Raw genomic sequence first — 18688 nt, 5'->3', positions numbered from 1 at the left:
AGGCTGGTTCAAAGTTGATCCAGCTGGGTGACCGTGGCCAGTTCTTCAATCCCTCGAAGACTAAATTTCTTCATGTGAAAAGGGGGCACGATAATAATAATGCCTATTTCATAGTTTTCTTGTGAGAATTAAGTGAGAACATTCATGTGAAGGGCTTAGCAGAATGCTTAACGTATAGTGAGTGCTCAAAAACCATTGTTTATTATTACCATTATGATTATTTTATTTTTTTATTATTTCAGGGCTGGAAGTAGGCCTCACCTTGGGCATAAAATGTAAGGGGGAGAGGGCACCGAAACCCCCATGATTAGGATAAATCATATTTTAATGCAATTTTTTAAGAAGTTAAAATGATTATTAAAAAATCTTTGATGAACAGACTCTCAAAATTTAAATAAAGAAGTGCTGGGCTTAGCCATATTGGATCCTACAGCAAAAGAAAAATGAATAATATTCATCTTGATGGAAAACTTTGATATTTTGTTGATCATGGATCTTTTTCCATTCATTTCCATTTTTAAAAAAATACAGTAAGTCCCCTACATACAAATGGGTTCTGTTCCGAGGGCGAGTTCGTTAAGTCCAATTTGTTCGTAAGTCCAACAAAATTAACCTAGGTACCCAACTCACACAATCGGCTATATACCATTGCTTTTACTCTTGCTTCCAGACATCCTGGGCTTGAAATAAAGATACTGTACTACTGTACTCTACACAGTACTGTACAGTAAAGTACACAAAAGCACAACCACTTGTAGAAGATGCACGCATGTGACAATGTCCGCCAGACACATGAACTAAGTTACGTAATCGGACATGCGAACGCACGTTTACATCTTTGAAAGTTCGAAATTTGAAGGTTCGTATGTAGGGGAATTACTGTATTGTGTTAAAATGTTATTTATCTCGACGACTGAGTTTTTTGGTGCCTCTTTAAATTTTGTCTGAAGTCAGTGCCTCACTTGCCTTGCCCCAGCACTGATTATTATTCTGGTAAGCGATTCCTCCAGAAAATATTAGAAAAAGCCTCTCGGAGGCCACCACGAAGTCTCAGTTACCAGAAGAGAGACAAAAAAGGGCACAGTTCTTTAAACCAATGTATCAGTAACACAATGACCTGTTCGTGCACCTTCTGTTAACTGAACTCCACCTACTGACATTTTCTGTGTTGGGCAGAAGAAAGAGGAAGCCATCAATTAATTTAGGCTATTACTTTAATTACAGAAAGCAATGGAAATTCTATCAATTATCTAAAAGTAGACCAGGGCAGGCCTGATTTATGTATGTTTCTGCCACTTAAATCATTGTTTTATGAATTCCACACAATTACTTCCATAAAATCTGCAATCAATACATCAATTAAAACTTTGTCACTGCACTTGCCCTTGAGTTTCATAAAAGTTAATCAAGGAGAAGATGCTTTTGCATTTTGATAACATGTAGGTTCTTGAGCATTTGCCTGGGATATCAGATTTTTTTTTTTTTTTTTCTGTAGTCAGGGGTGAAAACATCCAGGGGGAATTAACAGTCATCTTCCTTTTAATTTACGATTTGTCCTTACATGGATCTAAAAATTCAGCCACGGCTTCCGTGGAAGTGTGTGAAAATACACCTGTTTGCATGGATAAGCATATGGGACCACATAGAAATTTCTGTTGGGAAATGTTTTTCTGGCCCTTGACAAATAAAAGTGGCACCTGTGTGTCAAGGGACTTGCTATGGACTGAATTGTGTCTCCCCCAAATTCACAAGATGATGCCCTAACTCCCATTGTGATGGTATTTGAAGATGGGGGCCTTTGGGAAGTGATTAAGTTTAGATGAGGTCTTGAGGGTGGGGCCCTCATGAAGGGATTAGTGTTCTTATAAGAAGCAATACCTGAAAGCTTGCTGTCTCTGCCATGTGAGGCAACCATCTATGAGCCAGGAAGAAAGTTCTCATCAGAACTGACCATGCTGGCACCCTGGTCTCAGACTTCCAGTCTCCAGAACCATGGGAAATAAATTTCTGTTGTTTCAGCTGCCCAACCTATGGTATTTTGTTACGGCGGCCGAGAAAACTATACGGTGCTAAATAAAACTTGCTCCTGGCAGGGATTTTGTCATTTAAAATTATGTCTAAAGCCGGTAACAAAAAGAAGGACAGATACATTTACCTATACTATTACAAATGTAGAATGGAATGGAAGCAGAACTGAATGGCCAACACAGGAATTATGTTTGTAACATCTATGGTATTCACAGATAATGTCCCTCATGAATAATTTCCTCTCGATGTGAATTAAAAAATAAAATGAAAAAAAACTTGGAAGAGAAACGGGCAGATGTGTATTGGAAATCCACAAGAGGTAACGTCCAAATGACAATTAACTGTGAAAGATGATATTCCTCACTAAATGAAAGGCAAAGGCAACTAGAGCAAACTAGATGCTATTTTTCACCCACCTGGTTTGCAAAATTAAAAAAGAGCAAACTATGCAGGTGCCGGCAGGAACGTGGGAGGGGCTGACAATCCTGTGTTTGGGAACCTCGATGTGGCATTTGGAACACAGGTATGTCAGAGTGTATGTCAGAGTGTATGTAACGATGTCTGTTGCAGCCTTTAGGGAGAGGCTGAAAAAGAAGGAGTTTGAATGTCTGTGGACAGAGATGGTTGCATGAACGCTGGACCATCCACACCATGGAACAGCATGAAATTATCCAAAAGGCTTAGTAAGAGATAGTGGAAATGTGTTATTCAGCGAAAGAAAATGTGATCAACATGTGTGATGTGCATATAATATGGATGCTACTGCTCCCCTCTGTATAAAAACAAACTGCTCACACCCCGCATGTCACGTGTGTATGTCCTTCCCTGCATTGTTATGGACAAAATGTGAAAAGACACTTACCAGGGAGTCAGTATGGATTACTTGAAAGGCGTGTGTCTGGGGATAAGTTGGGGGATATTACTACATTATTCCATACAGATGTGTGTGTGTGTGTGTGTGTGTGTGTGTGTGGATTTGTCTGCTTCCCTCATGACAGTGAGTACGTGCTATTTTTGTTAAGTTAAAATCTATGCATTAAACTGTAAAGACAACAAAATAAAGCTGGTAGCATTTACCTATTTCTGGACACTACTCCACATGGAAATAAGGATCGGTGAGAACTGGCTTTGCTAATCCAAATTGGAAGTGGGCGTTCCCATTCACGGAACCAATGATTTACCTCTTGATATTTCAACTAAGTAAAATGGAGGTAACGTCTTGGGCTTCCCTGGTGGCGCAGTGCTTGAGAGTCTGCCTGCCGAGGCAGGGGACGCAGGTTCGAGCCCTGGTCCGGGAAGATCCCACGTGCCGCGGAGCAACTGGGCCCGTGAGCCACGACTACTGAGCCTGCGCGTCTGGAGCCTGTGCCCCGCCATGAAGGAGAGGCCGCGACGGTGAGAGGCCCGCGCACCGCGATGGAGAGTGGCCCCCGCTCGCCGCAATGGGAGAAAGCCCTCGCACAGAAACTGAGACCCAACACAGCCCAAAATAAATAAATAAATTTAAAAAGAGACGTTTAAAAAAAAAAAAATGGAGGTAACGTCTTCATTTGAAAGAAAGGTGAAGAAAGGTCATATGCTCTTTACCTTCCTATTTCTGCCTTAAGCTGTTTGTTTCTTAGGTCAGGTCTAAGGATGCCTGAAGATGCACTAAACCAAAAGAAAATAAATTTCAGAGCCCCCAAGATCTGTCGAATAATAACCCGAAGAACTTTAGAAGATGGAGGAATTCACTACTCACAAATGTTAGTGCTTGATTTGCAGGGAGGTTTTTCAATTAGTTGAACACCACCATGATTTCAGATTCAGGCATTTTCTGGGATCAGATTTGTTATATGTGAACTAGGTCAAATTTTTCTCAAGTGTATAATTGTTTAACAGAGAAATAATCTGCTGTCAGTATATTTGATTTTGTTAATATTTAATACATCTACTCAAATTTACATTTATCTAAACTTACCATTGCTTTGGATTATTTGGAAAAGACTAATGAACTCTCAGCCTGAAGCCCCTTTTTTTTTTTTTTTTTATAGAATTGCCATTACATGATGCTATCTTTTTTTTTTTTTTAATTTTTAAATTTTATTTTATTTATTTATTTTTCTCTGTGTTGGGTCTTCGTTTCTGTGCGAGGGCTTTCTCTAGTTGCGGCGAGCGGGGGCCCCTCTTCATCGCGGTGCGCGGGCCTCTCACTACCGCGGCCTCTCTTGTTGCGGAGCACAGGCTCCAGACGCGCAGGCTCAGTAGTTGTGGCTCACGGGCCCAGTTGCTCCGCGGCATGTGGGATCTTCCCAGACCAGGGCTCGAACCCGTGTCCCCTGCATTAGCGGGCAGATTCTCAACCACTGTGCCACCAGGGAAGCCCCTGAAGCCTTTTTTGACATAAGCAACCACTTGATATCTGCAAACACTGCAGACAATAATATAGCTGGTGCCCTTCCCCTGACAGAAGGAGCCTCCAGACCCCTGGCCCTAGGAAGGAGTGGGCACTGAGCAGGTCCCCAGCCCTGACCCCACTTTCACCAAACATCTCTGTTGAGGGGCTACATTGTTTGCTACTCAAAGCAAAGCACAATGTTAATTAATTAATTACAGTTATTTGAAAATCGATAAAATAATTTAATTAGTTTAACTTAGTAGATTAAAGGTTAATATTTTTTAGACAAAATATTAATATTAAATTTTTTGGTCCAAGGTGATCTTGCCTAATTCTCCACAGTTTTGATCAGACTTCATTTAAATCTGATACACTATGGATGGAAGTGGTTTATTAGGACAAGTAAGAGGATATTCTGGGACCACAACTTGAACTGGGGTTTCACATGAGGGTAAAGTTTGGGGAAAAGGAGGAAATACTGGACTCAGTGGGAATGTGATGGGAAAAATCTATGGGATTCGGTTGTATTGATATTGAGCTCTGAGTGAAAATCTTTCTCTTAATGCTTTCATGTTCTGGATCATGTTATGAGGATGATTCACTTAAAGGGGGAAAAACCCATTATGCAAAAATGCATCTTAAAAAACAGTTAACTTCAGTAGGAATTATTTTCATCACAGACTAATTCAGCAGGGTTCCTTTAAAAACCAACTCTCCTACTGCATTTAGGGGTGTTACTTACAGATGATTAGCTATTCTGCTAGGCAGAGGGGCAATTTAAGTCAAAACATCCAAGGCCAGCTAAAGATCCATGGAAAAAAGCACAAACTCAGGATTAATCCTGAAAGTCCGTAAACACATAGGATCCCATTGACAAAAGTGTAACTTACACACACCTGGCTTCTGGAGCACGACTGTCAGATAAAAATGAGAAACATGCATTTTCAAGTTGAAACACTGGTGTAGCCTAAAAAAACTGCTGAGACGTAAGGGAGCCTCAGCTTTGGGGAAGAAGGCTGGATTCTTAGAGAGAAAGAGGCCATGCCATTCAGACTTCCAAGACAAGGCACGTGGCTCTCAGCCCTGTGTCTATCAGACCTGGAGAAAGGAAAAGAATCTTAGGTGACCCTACGTGTGGGTCCCCAGATTGTGTGTGTGTGTGTGTGTGCGTGTAAAAATGAACCTTTACTTTCTGGCTGAATTATTTATAGACAATACGGTGTGACTTTGTACTAGGATATACACCTTAATCTGGAAGAGAAAATATAAGTGAGTATTCCAAAGAAGCCAGCTAACTGCCAACAGTCTAGTTCCAAGAGGCATTGCTGACCCTGAGAACTAGAGCAGAAAGGAAACCTTAGCGACGTGTCTTAGGGAGGGATGGATCATCTTTACACTCAGCACCGTTGCCTCAAGAGGGAAACGATCTCACAGCCCTGGGAACCCAAGTGGAGCAGGAAGGGTCTCAGGGTCGGCTGTCCTTACAAAATACCGATTGAGCTTGTCAAACTGAATACTGTTGCTTAAGGGATTGACAAGCGAAGATCCTTATTGCAAGAAACTAGTTTTTGTTTTGCTTTGCTATTAGCTATTTAATCGTTTTCCTTAAAACTATTATACACAAAGTGTATACAAGGACATTTACTTTCCTTAATATTTTTGAAAAATTGCTATCAACCTAAGTACCCAACAACGCAGTGGGTGGACAGATTAAAATATAATATCATTAAACAATAGGTTATTATGAGGCCATTAACATATTTTCATAAAGTACGTATGACATGATAATAAGTGAAAATAATAGGATGAAAACTGCGTAGGTAATATGATGGATTGTGCAATTTAAAAATGAAGGGTGTTGGACACACGACACAGTTTCTATAATTATTATAAATTTTAACTTTGAACCTCAGAAAGAGAAGTCTAATTATAAAGAGTGATATGATATTGCCCTTTGGGGTTTGTAATAATAAAATGGACCTTTTAAATCAGAGATCAGCACACCTTTTTTCTGTAAAGAGCCAGAATGTCAGTATTTTAGGCTTTTGTGGGCCACCTACGTCTGTCACATATTATTTTTTGTTTTTGTTTTGTTTTTTAATCCTTTGAAAAATCTGAGAAGCCCATTCTTAGCTCACCAGTGTTACAAAAACAGGCTGGGGGCTGGATTTGGCCCTTGGGCTGTGGTTTGCTGATCCCTGCTTTAGGTGATTTTATTCTTTCTGTATGCTCTACCTATTTTAATTTGGAGAATTTGTGACGTATTTCCATTCTTGGCATTTATGACACACATTTTCCCCAAGTCACTTTAGAATAGCTATACCAATCCAAACTAGCCCTTTTTTGGAGTTAATTTGTTTTGTTCACGTCTATAAAGAAAAGTGAAATATACATACAGCATATAATCATAGAGAGCCACGCTGTCCAAGATGGTAGCCATCAGCCCCAGGTGGCTAATTAGAGTAACATTAAGTAAAATTAAATGAAATTAAAAATTCTGTGCCTCGGTCCCACGAGCATGTGTACTGAACTGTGCAGATATAAAACACTTCATTCTATACAGTTCTGTAGGACAACAATGTTAGAGAAAACCCCAAATAATACTCTGGGTCTAACACTATGGTGAGTTTGGGTCACCCTCTCTCCTACGGTAAATAACATTAATGGAGAAGGAGGGACAGGTATTTACGATGGAAGGATGATGAGATTTAGAGTCAAACAGAGCCCGAAAAGCAGACAAAAGTTGATCAATCTCACCAAGTTCAAAAAACAAATCTACCATATCCTGGCTGTGTGATCCTGGGTGAATCATTCCACTTCTCATTGCCCTCCATTTCCTCAGCTGTAAAGCAAACATTATAATACCTACCTGGTGAAGATTTTGAGGATTAAACAAGGTTGAGCCTGTGAAAATGTGCAGTAGCTTTCTAGTTCTAGGAGACATATGCAAATAATTTACACTGGCCCAAATGGGACAACATTCATAAATTCAGAAAGGACCATTTCTCGCCAGTATGGTTAGATTTTGGCGTCTTGGGGACACGGAAAAATACCTTGCATTTAAGGAATGTCAAAGCTTCTGCGGAAGATTACACTCTGCTTGGGAGAAACAACTGGCTACTCCCATGACCCGATGACTTCAGGGACCCTCGGGTTTCTCATAACCATGATGCTTTTGGCTTCCCTGTGACTGCTTCTAACCTTTGCCCCCGCAGCGAAGAGTTTGAATTGTCTCAGTCTTTGGAAATTGAGATGCTAGATCTTGGTACATGGTGAAGATTCCCCTCTTGTCTCTCATCCTCTTAATTACCCTGAGGCCGTTGCCTCTGCTCTCCACCTGCCCCCTCCTCTAGCTGATCTCAGAAGCAGCCCACCTTCCCTCTGGCCCCCGGACTCGCTTTTGATCACCAATCCCAATGAGGACTCATTTGGCAGTTACGGGGATTCTCCAGGGTGTAGACGCACTATATGAAATAGAGGGTAAGGTCTCGGCTGTGCCAGGGGACTTTGAGGAGGGGCAAACCAGTTGGAGAACCACGGTGGACTCAGCTAGAACTTGTAATTCTGCAACCTGCTCTGGGAATTGGGGTGGGGGCGGGGCATTCTCCACTCCAGAGGATCCATCCCAGGCAGAGAAATCCTTGATTTTTTCCGGCCAACACTGTTATCTTTGTTCCATATTTATTTTTGGTCTCCTCCCCCTAGCAATTCATGGCTATATCTATTAAAGTGCTTTTCTAATTATTATTTCCGCCCCCCCCCCCAGTTAAATGGGGGAGAACCACATTTTTCTTTTATTTCTTCCTCCTTAGTGGAATCACAAAGGATGATACAGCCTTGCAAACAAGTCACTGGCCACGGGCTAGTAATACTTGCCACAATGAGAAAACTGTGCCCAAGATCACCAACCAAGCACCTTTTGCTAGGGTAGGGTGCCACTTGGATGGCCTGCATATTTTATTTCAATTATTTTCGTATCGATTTGCAAAGCTGTGATAGAAGGCAGGCAACGAACTATGTCCCCCCCACCACCCATCCCCCTGCCCCCAACCCAAAGCCCCACGTCCCATCCTTTGGCCCCAATCCTGACAAAGGTCTAACGACGAATGGCTGGGACAGCTGGGAAGTGAGGATTCAGACATGAGCAGAGGGGTTAGATGCTACGGCAACAGGGAAAACCAGAGGCATGCTTATGAGAGTCAGCTTCACCTCACAGAGAGCAGCAAGGGAGGGTGGTGCAGCGGGAGTGGGAGAGAACTTACATGGCAGGGAAGGTGATTGGACTCAGACTTATGTCACAAAACAAAAAGAGCCACGAGAGCGGGCTTACTTGCGGAGGTATATACAAGTGAGCTGGGGGCACTGTACATGGAAGATCCCTCCTGGTTTGCCTGGCACAACAGCACGGTGCCTACGGAAGAGAGAGAGAGAGATGGTATCTGGTTGGGGGACAGGCATGCTACACCTGGGAGATCACGGCAACGCAAACGAGAAAGGCAGAGAAATGAAAACACAGCCACACGCCCGAGCGCAGGATGGGGACACCCAGGGAAGCCCCCTGCCTTAGCCAAAGGGGATTGGTAGGAGCCCACCCGCCCAGCCCACCACACACATGTCATTCTTTTGCACATGGGGTTTGGGTAGTGGGGTCTGGTTTCAGATCAGGAATGCAGGCAGCATGGCATAATCAAAAGGGAGCTTTAGAAATATCACAGAGAACTGGGCAACAAGCTTGACTCAGATATTACTTAGCTGTGTGATCTTGATAAGTCACTGTACCTCTCTGTGCCTCGGGATTCCCATCTGGAAAATGGGGGTGAATATACCTATCACCAGGAAGGGTTATGAATCGTATTACTGGAGAGGTGCCCAACACAGGGGCTGGCATGTAATAATCACTGAATAAATGGTAAGCGCATGCATCGATATGTTTAAAGAAAACTTTTCCTCTCCCCCATTTTAGTTTTTCTGAATCAGTTCTTCAGAGGAAGAACAGAAGTAAGGCAGGGAGAAAATAAAAGCAACTTGGCCATCCCTGGGACCCACCCTGGACCCATACTGGACTCGGGTGAGACCACTTTTGGCTTCTGCGTTTCCAGTTTCTTCCCTGAAGCTCTCTGCCTTCCAGCAGGAGAGGCTGCTTCCTAAGCCTGCGGACCACGACTGCACTGCAGTGATGACCTCCTCTCCCTGATTTACAGCAAAGGGCCTCGGGCTTATCCTTGCAACGTGGAATTTGATAGCAGGGAAGAGTGGTGGAATCCTGAGATAGCGCCTCAATCTATGACATCTTGTGAATAACACCCACTCCAAAGATGACCAGGTTAGGGAATCTTCAGGGTATCAGTTCTGTTCTCCTGCCTCCGCGAAGCTCAAACGCAAAGAGTTTGAGAAGAATGAGAGAGACCTTTGGGGACTTGTAAGCGTGTTACTGATGATAGAAACGGGCTCCTGTGGTTTCTGTTCCCTTCCCTGGCTGGGCAAGGTCAGCCGCCTCCATTTGTTTCTGCTTTCTTCTGTCATCACAGCCGCTGTGAAGCAATCTCCTGGGAGAAATCCCCCTGACTTCCAGTCAACTCACCTATATCCTTGGAGACTTGCCCCTTGGGAGGGGTTCTGCAATCCTTTGGTATCTTTCCCAATGTCAACAAAGCGGAGTTAGAACCTCTAGAGTGAGAGGGAGGTTTGCCAAATAGAGAGGGGCTGCCATACAGTAGCATTAAGAGACAGGAACCTTTTCTGAACTTCAAAACCAGATGCAGTTCCAAAGGGGGTCTCCAGGACCACCATCCTTCAGGTATTGAGCCAAAATAGAGGAGTCACATGAGGAGGACTGAAAAGGTTTCCTCAAATTCTACCCTGTGTTCCCTGTGTTTCTCTAGATTCTGTACATTATGTCCAGGCAAAACAAAGACTTTGTTAAAATCCCTAAGCCACCTCACCCTTCCCACAACACGAGGTCGGCCAGTTCCATCCAATCTTTGACAAGGAGAAGTAGCCCATGGACAGAAGTTCTATCTGAAGGGATCCCCCCTAATTGTTCTCACATTTAACCTGCTATGCCATGCTTATAGCTGGAGAAGAGCCCCCCTCTTTCTCCTCCTCCTACAAAAGCCTGGATAGAAGAGTGAAATTAACTAACCCTCTCTGATAGTCAATATATTGAGAGTCTAGATGGGCCTGAGTCACAATCAACCTTTGCTAAACTGATAGTTCTTTCTTCTTTCTACTTTATTTAAATATAATTTATTGCAACGTGTAAGAGGAGACTTCACATGTTCTAATTTCTATTCAGTAGGTTTTTCCACTTCTGGCAGGAAACTGGCATAGTACAGGGATTAAGAGCAAACAAACTAAACACACCCAGATCATGGGGCACAGGGTCCGAAATCAACCCACAGGAGGCAGGATACCTACGAGAAAAGACATGTCCTAGCCTCTATTCTGCTTCATCAGGGAAGCTGCTGATTTTGCAGGGGTTGCCTGTAAGCTTGTGCTCAGTGCTAGAAATCTTAGAAGAAACTAATATTTCTATAGGATATACAGAAAGCTACCAGATCAGGATCTTCTGGGGAGAAGGGGACCCAGGCAGGCGGGTTGTGAGAAAGCTCCCTGGTTAAAAACCACTTTAAAAACGAGATCTGAAGTTTCTTGGGGTGCCTAGGTTTCCAAAGAAAAATATAATTGTAGCAAAAACATATCCAGAAAGGCATTTCAGTATTGTGCAGTTAAAAACCTTAGGGTCAATTTTCAATACTATGCTCTGTAATTTAGTGAATCCCACTGGGACACAACACAGATTCTCTCTAGAAAAACGAAATCCTGGAAGTGCATAATGATGCTTTCCTAATTTTCTTATGCTGTGGATTCTGAGAAAATAGACTGAAATAACTTTGCATGCCCTCTTTGTAGTAAAAAAAAAAAAAAAAAGTCTTTATGGAATGATTTTGACCTTTGTAAAATAAAATCCATACCGTCACAGGACTTGGTTTTTATTTTACCTGAAAACATCCTCCAATTTAATTTGCAAAGTACTTATTGTATGTTCTATTAGTACTTTGTGACCTTTTCTTACAAGAAAGCTTTGAATTAAACAAAACCAAAGCGTCAGAGAACACTGTAACCTCCATGTGTTTTTTGGGTGGGGGTCAGTAATGTGTGTTTGTTTAAAAAAGTCAGTCAATTAGATAGTAGGGTACAAACAGCAGTATGAGGAGTGTTGACAAGGTCATTCAAGGCACTTTGTGATAAACTATATGGAAAAAGAATCTAAAAAAGAGTGGATATATGTATATGTATAACTGAATCACTTTGCTATACAGCAGAAAGTAATACAACATTGTAAATCAACTATACTCCAATAAAATTTTTTTTAAAGAGGCACTTTGTGATATAGCATGGACTGAGCTTTCTAATGAGTCTCCCAAACTGAGTCTTTGATCTGCCCCCCAACACAGACACTCCAACAACCATGAACTGTCTATAACCATCGCAACGTCCTGTATTTCTCAGACTTCCGTGCCTTTGCTTTATAAACCTCCTTAGAATTTAAGGATGGCAACTATGTTCAAATTATACCACTATCCACCCATTCCTTAACCAGGAGAAATCATTCATCAATTTCAATAGTGTCCTTTCCCATTAGCCTGGAATCCTCAGGATCATTCTTAACACAGTTTCTAGGCAGTTACTATCATTAGATCAGTGTCAGTGGACGGGATGAAACCTCTATCCTATTCCTGCTCTTACTGTTAGGTTAAACCATATGAAATTGACCTTTCTTATGTCAAATAGGGTTGACATTGGCAATTATATGTGGTTCAATTGAAAATAAAAGAAGTGGTTCTCCCCTACCCCCAACCCTTCTGCATTGTCACCTCCTCTCTTCCCAGTCCCCAGGAGTTAATTAATTACTCCATCTTCTATGCTCCTATCACACTTAAAAAAAAAAAAATCTCCCTAGTAGATCCTTTGATACGCAGTATTACAACTCTTTATTTACATATCAGTCTTAGCTACCGAGAATCCCCCTGGATCAGAGCCAAATCATACTCATCCTTTTATCCCCAGCTCCTAGCAAAATACCTGGCCCTCAGAGGGATTAATGAATATGATTGAATTATTATGTTTTTAAAGAGCTCTTCATTTCTATTTTCTTTGCTAAAAATAGTGCTTTTCCCAACCAACCTTTCTGTCCCTTGTTTATAGCTGGGAATTTGCATGCCTACAGTTCACACTTGTTTCCTCCTCTTTTCTGGTTCTTTGAAGGTTGACTCATCCAGTTTAAGTGAAACCTGGGGAGCCTGGCCGTCCGTTTCCTGGAAGGTTGATGACTCTATCTGCAGCTGCAGGCACTGGGATCCATGTGACAGACCACGATCTCAGGATCATCAGAGCTTTTTCCAAAGCCTGTCACGCTCACTTGCTAATCAGAGGGCCATGATCGTCAGCATCCTAAATTCTGGCAAGATGTGGGTCCCGATGGCCGCTCTCAGGCTGGATTTGGCATCTCCAGTGGGGGAGGGTGAGCCAGGTTCCATACCTCAGATGGGGCAACCCAACTCTTCCTTCCCACCTGGAGACTCCCCACTGGGTAGAGGACCATTCCTGGCCCCTGGAGGGGCAAGGAGAAGCCCAGCAGGGGTGTTTCCTACCACAGACAGGAAGGGGAAACTCTCTACATTTTGTTTTACTCTGCTGCCAACCCTTACGTGAAGAACTTGGACACAAACCAACTGGAACGAGGGTGCGGTTTCACCCCTCCAGGCCTTGGCACAGGGTGGTCCTCTCCCAGGAAGCCCTTCCTCCCCCCTGAGATAACTCCCCTCCCTTCCCACTGGGCTCTGGCTTCTCCTCCTCCTAGAGACCGGGTCTATTTGCCTCCACCTGGCCAGGTTCAGCTTCCCTCCTCTGCTTTTCTAGATTGTGTTGCAATGGTCTATTTAACGAGTATCTTCCCCATGGATGCACTGAACTCCAAGAGGTCAAGAATCATGTCTTACTCATCGTCCTGTGCCCATGGGTCCAGGGACCTAGGCTCAGAGGCAGGAAGCAACTGAGGAGAGAAACTACGGGAAGGGATTCTGGTAGGCAGCGCTGTCACACTTTCAAGAAATAAAATTAGAACGTTAAAGGAAGAAAAGAAAGGCTGTTTTGCAACGGTTGCCCTTCCATTTTAACACCAAATAGGCAGGGCTACAAGCTAGTCCAGTGAAATGCCTAAGCCCTCCCTATAATTTCTAAATTAAAAAAAAAAAAGTCAAAGAAACATTCCAATTGCCTAGCAACTGGGAATGACTGATTCGCTTCATTAGCTCCAAGATGAAGATGGGCTGGGAGATTTAGAGAAGGATGCTCTTATCTCTGTTGAAATACAAAAAACAAAGACCCAAAGAATAACAACAACAACAAGACTTTGTAAAACATCTAAGAGCCAATGGGAATTCAGGAGCATCTGCCGTGTGAGGTCTGTGTGTGTCCCATGGTCCCTGTGTCTCCACAGACATCTAAGAGGTGCTAGTCCAGGGTCACTTGAAAACAGAGATCATTGCTGGAGTCCCGCTTTCCGGATGTCACTTGTCCTATGATGGGATCCAGGGCGTGCCACCCCAAAATGTGCCTCAATGGCATATTGGTTAGTTTGAATGAAAGTTACTTAAGAATACTGAAACTTCTCTCTGCCTCCCTGAAAGCAGGAAATAAATCTCTCACGTGAAAGGTGCCCTCCCAGCATCTGGAAGTAGAAAGACACCCTTATCATCAGAGAGAGGGAATTCTGGGCCGAGAAGCCTGCACCAACAAATCTTGTGACTTTTTAAATTTACTACCCCAAGCTCAAACCAAACTCTGCTTAGACTCTTTACTAATTCAGCATCCAAAGCCTAAGCTTCTTTGTGCTGTCAATTCCTCACACATTTTTTGTCTAAAAAGTATAAAAGCTGCCTGCTTTGGCCACTTCTTAGGTCCCATTTCTATGAGACCTCTGTGCACACGTATTAAAATTTGTTTCTTTTTCTTTTTCTCCTGTTCATCTGTCTTGTGACAATTTTATTATTAGACCAACCACAAGCACTCAAGAGGGTTGGAGGGGGAAATTTCCCCCTCCTGATACCTAGTAACTCTAGAAAGAGGGCTGAGGGGAAAAAGTCCCAGAGGGGACCATTACAGAGCTGCCTTCCTGTCTTCAGTGCTCGGCTCGGGAAAGATGGGGCTATGAGTTCATTCATTCAGCAGCCGTCTATTGGGACCTACTGTGTGCCCACTGTGTGATCTGGGGTACACCTGCTGAACCCCATATGCTTTTCAGAAGAAAAAAAAGGTCAACTCTTTTAGTACTCATATGATCAGGAACAACTATATACACAAGAAAAAGAAAAAGAAATAATTCTGAATATCAACCCCAAGCCTTAGACAGCACGGTTAGTTACTTTGCTTGCTGAGAAAAATAAAATTTAAAAGTAATTTTGGGCTTCCCTGGTGGCACAGTGGTTAAGAATCCACCTGCCAATGCAGGAGACATGGGTTCGAGCCCTGGTCCAGGAAGATCCCACATGCCGCGGAGCAACAAAGCCCGTGCGCCACAACTACTGAGCCTGCGCTCTAGAGCCTGCGAGCCACAACTACTGAGCCCGTGTGCCACAACTACTGAAGCCTGCACGCCATAACTACTGAGCCTGCGAACCACAACTACTGAACCTGCGTGCCACAACTACTGAAGCCCGCGCGCCTACAGCCCATGCTCCGCAACAAGAGAAGCCACCGCAATGAGAAGCCCGCGCACCGCAACGAAGAGTAGCCCCCGCTCGCTGCAACTAGAGAAAGCTGCGCACAGCAACAAAGAACCAGAGGCCAAAAGTAAATAAATAAAATAAATAAATTTATTTTTTAAAAAAAGTAATTTGGGAACAATTTTTATCAGATGCGACTATTATGACTTCGGCAAAATATTTATTCCCTCTTTCTATGATGTATTGAACTCATAACTGAAAATGTTGCAAAGTAATAGGCATCACTACTGGAAATAATATTTTGATTTCATATAAAAAAAGAAACTTTTATTCAATATTTACCGAAGAGTATTTACACTGCATTGGTCCCTCCCTAATAAGAAGGGTCAGATAGTATTAGGCTTTTTTATAGATGGAAAAAAAGGAGGCACAGAACGACGATGTCATTTACGAAAAGCCTTCCCATCAATCAGAGGCAACTTCCAGGTGAGAAACCAGCTACCTGTGTTCCTCGACCTTTGCTCACTGTCTCAGTGACTCCTTCCTGCTTCTATGGTTGCTGAATGATTTTTAAAGTTTTTTATTTTTAATTAGAGTAAAAGTAGGAAGATACTGATTATGGTTGAAAAAACAAACTGTGAGCTGGGGAGAAAAGGAGACTTCACTGAAACAGAAACCCGCTGACTTCTTTCTTGTGGGAGCAGGACTTTAAGAAAGCAGGTGGTATCACCCAGGGTTCTCACAACCACTTGCATCCCCAGAATCCCCTGGAGGGTTGGTTAAACACGGAATGCTGGGCCCCATTGCCAGTGTTTCTGATTCCATAGGTCTGGGCTGGAGTCTGGGAACTTGTATCTTTCACAAGTTCTCATGTTGTCTGGGGACCATACTTTGCGAAACGCTGGAGAAGAGCCAGTCCCCCAAACCTCAATGCCCTGAGTTCTTTCCACCCTTAAATCAGAGGTTTTCAAAGCCTCCAGAGTTTAAGAACCACCTGGGAGAATCTGAAGTGGTGTACCCTCCCAGGCCGCAGCCCTGAAAAGTGTGACTCAGCGGGTGGGAAATCTGCATTTTCCATCAGCAACCCGGGTGATTCTGCTGCTCCGAAGATGCACTCAGAGTAAACCAGGCCTTAGGTCATCACATATTTAGAAGAAAAATGAAAACGGCGAAATATATCTGGTCTGTTTACTTCTGTGGGCAAAGAGGTAGAATTTATTTACTTTTGATCTTTCCCCTTTTGTCCTTTGACCAATTTTGCCTTTGCTTTGGAGCATTTCAAACGAAAAAGCGTACCTCACTTCTAGTCCAAGCTATTCTGTCAAAGTCTCTGGAGGCAGGCTGGGGAAGAAGGCATACAAAACACTAATCACATAATCCTAGAGAGGTCACCCTTGGTTTTCCATCCAGAAGAAGACATAACGGCACTCCTGCTCTACTGTATGGGCTGAGTGGTGTTCCCTCAAAATTCATACATTGAAGTCCTACACCCAGTACCTTAGGACGTGACTGTGTTTGGAGATAGCATCTTTAAAGAGGTAATTAAGGTAAAATTAGGGTAGAACCTAATTCCTATAACTGATGTCCTCATAAGAAAAGGAAATTAGGACACAGACACAGAGGGAGGACCGTGTGAAGACAAAAGGAGAAGATGGCCGTCTACAAGTCAAGGAGAAAGGTCTCAGAAGAAATCAACCCTGCCAACTCCTTAATCTCAGACTTCTAGCCTCCATAACTGTGAGAAAATAAATTTCTGTTGTTGAAGACACACAGTCTATGGTACTTTGTTGTGGTAGTCTTACCTTATCATGAACCCTGCCTTGAGGATCAATGAGGAGCTATCGTGAGGGTCCCCTATGAAGCATCATATAAGCATCAAACTTCTGTTCTACTTAGAGACCTGGGAGGTTGCCATGTGGTCCCTCCAATAGGTTACTGCTTCCAAATGACAAATTCATCCAAAGCCTGACGATTCTGGCTTTTACAGTTAACGCAGTTTTGAACAGACTAGCATTGAGCTAATCCATGTAAGAATATTTTCACAGCTAATACCTAAAGCTTTTATACATGCCTGAAAGCTGAGCTTCTCTGAAGGGTTATGGGAGCATTTTAAGTACAGAGGTATTTCCATTTAGGCACAGAGGCTGCAGAAAATATTGCATGTATATTTAATTCTTATAAATCAAATCATGTTTTAATTGCGCCAGGGGATTTACACATTTAAAGGAGCCCTGGAGTGAATCTGTCTATAGTGTAAATAATCCTTCTTTCCAGTTTATTTGGTGAGTTTTGATTTTCCTATTTAGAAAGAAACACATCACTTTTTTTTCTTTCCACGTTTTATTTTGACGTAATTGCAGAAAAAAAGTTGCAAGGACGGTATGTCAGATCTCTGTACAACTTTCTCCTTGATTCTTTATTGTTTAAAAAATGTAATGACTCGACTGTTATCTTAAGCTCCTGCCTCCAAATTTAGGCTAATAGAGGCTTTTACAGAAAATAGTCGATTGACTCAATATGATAATAAATATATCGGATCCTCAAATGTTACAGTGACAATTCCAAAAATTGCTTACTGAAGACCTGCTAAGTGCCCCGCAAACCCTCTCCCTGTTTAATTTGGATCATCCCCTACTCTTAACCCTATAAGAGAGGTACTACTATTATACCCACTTAATGGATGAAGGTACTGAGACAGAGAGAGTTTAAGGATCTTGCCCAAGATCACACAGACAGAAATATTGTGGTGCTGAATGCAAAACAAACCAACTAGATTCCTGGACCCATGGACTTAAGGCTAATCTTCTAAATCAGGTGCAGGCAAACTACAGTCTTCTGGTGAAATCCGGCCTACCACCTTTTTTGTATGGCCATGAGTTAAGAATGATTACATTTTTATATGGTTGAGGGAAAAAAAAATCAATAGAAGAATAATATTTGGTGACAAGCGAAAATTATATAAAATTCAAATTTCAGTATCTATCAATAAAGTTTTATTGGAACACAGCCACACTCATTCACTTGCATATTATTTATGGCTGCTTTATGCTACAACAACAGAGCTCAGTAATTGCAACAGAGAACGCATGGCCCTCAAAGACTAAAAGATTTGCTACCTGGAACCTTACAGAATACATTTGGGGACCCTTGTTCTAATGTCTACTTTCTGTTTGGAACAATACTACTACTAATTATCTCTCAGGAGAGCATTAGCGCCCCCCCCCCCCAAGGAAACTGTCACTAAAAATTTCAGAGGGTATCATTTTATCAATACTTTGTCAAAAATTTAATTTTATTTCAGTTTTGTTTAAAAACAAACATCCAAAAACAATTTGAAGACATGTTTTTTCAATACTTGTCCCAAATTTCTTTTTAATTCATTGTGGTTTAAGACAATGGAACAAGGAGAAATATGGTCCCATAAGGTATTTGTGGAAGGATAGTAATTCAGTTACAACAAAAACAATGCAAATAAATTTTATTTCCTAAGGCATTTGGCCTTCTGGGTCATGGGTGTCAATATATAGATAAGGGCCATCCTAGAGCTTTGCTTCTC

General features: G+C 42.4%; 1 protein-coding gene across 7 annotated transcripts in view; it reads right to left on the bottom strand.

The window, feature by feature from the left end:
• The window catches only part of RBFOX1 (RNA binding fox-1 homolog 1), a 1862366-nt gene that overhangs the window by 71983 nt on the left and 1771695 nt on the right, over nucleotides 1–18688 (bottom strand). For 4 of the 7 annotated variants that reach the window (XM_068565270.1, XM_068565268.1, XM_068565267.1 and 1 more), the window contains exon 8: nucleotides 8736–8816. The exons of the other annotated variants lie outside the window; for them this stretch is intronic. In XM_068565270.1, coding sequence (XP_068421371.1) covers nucleotides 8736–8816 — 81 coding nt within the window. The remainder of the gene's footprint in view (nucleotides 1–8735; nucleotides 8817–18688) is intronic. 7 annotated transcript variants of the gene reach the window in all.

The sequence above is a fragment of the Eschrichtius robustus genome, chromosome 16, assembly GCF_028021215.1.
Source record: "Eschrichtius robustus isolate mEscRob2 chromosome 16, mEscRob2.pri, whole genome shotgun sequence".
NCBI lineage: Eukaryota > Metazoa > Chordata > Mammalia > Artiodactyla > Eschrichtiidae > Eschrichtius > Eschrichtius robustus.
This window is presented reverse-complemented; position numbering and strand designations above follow the sequence as displayed.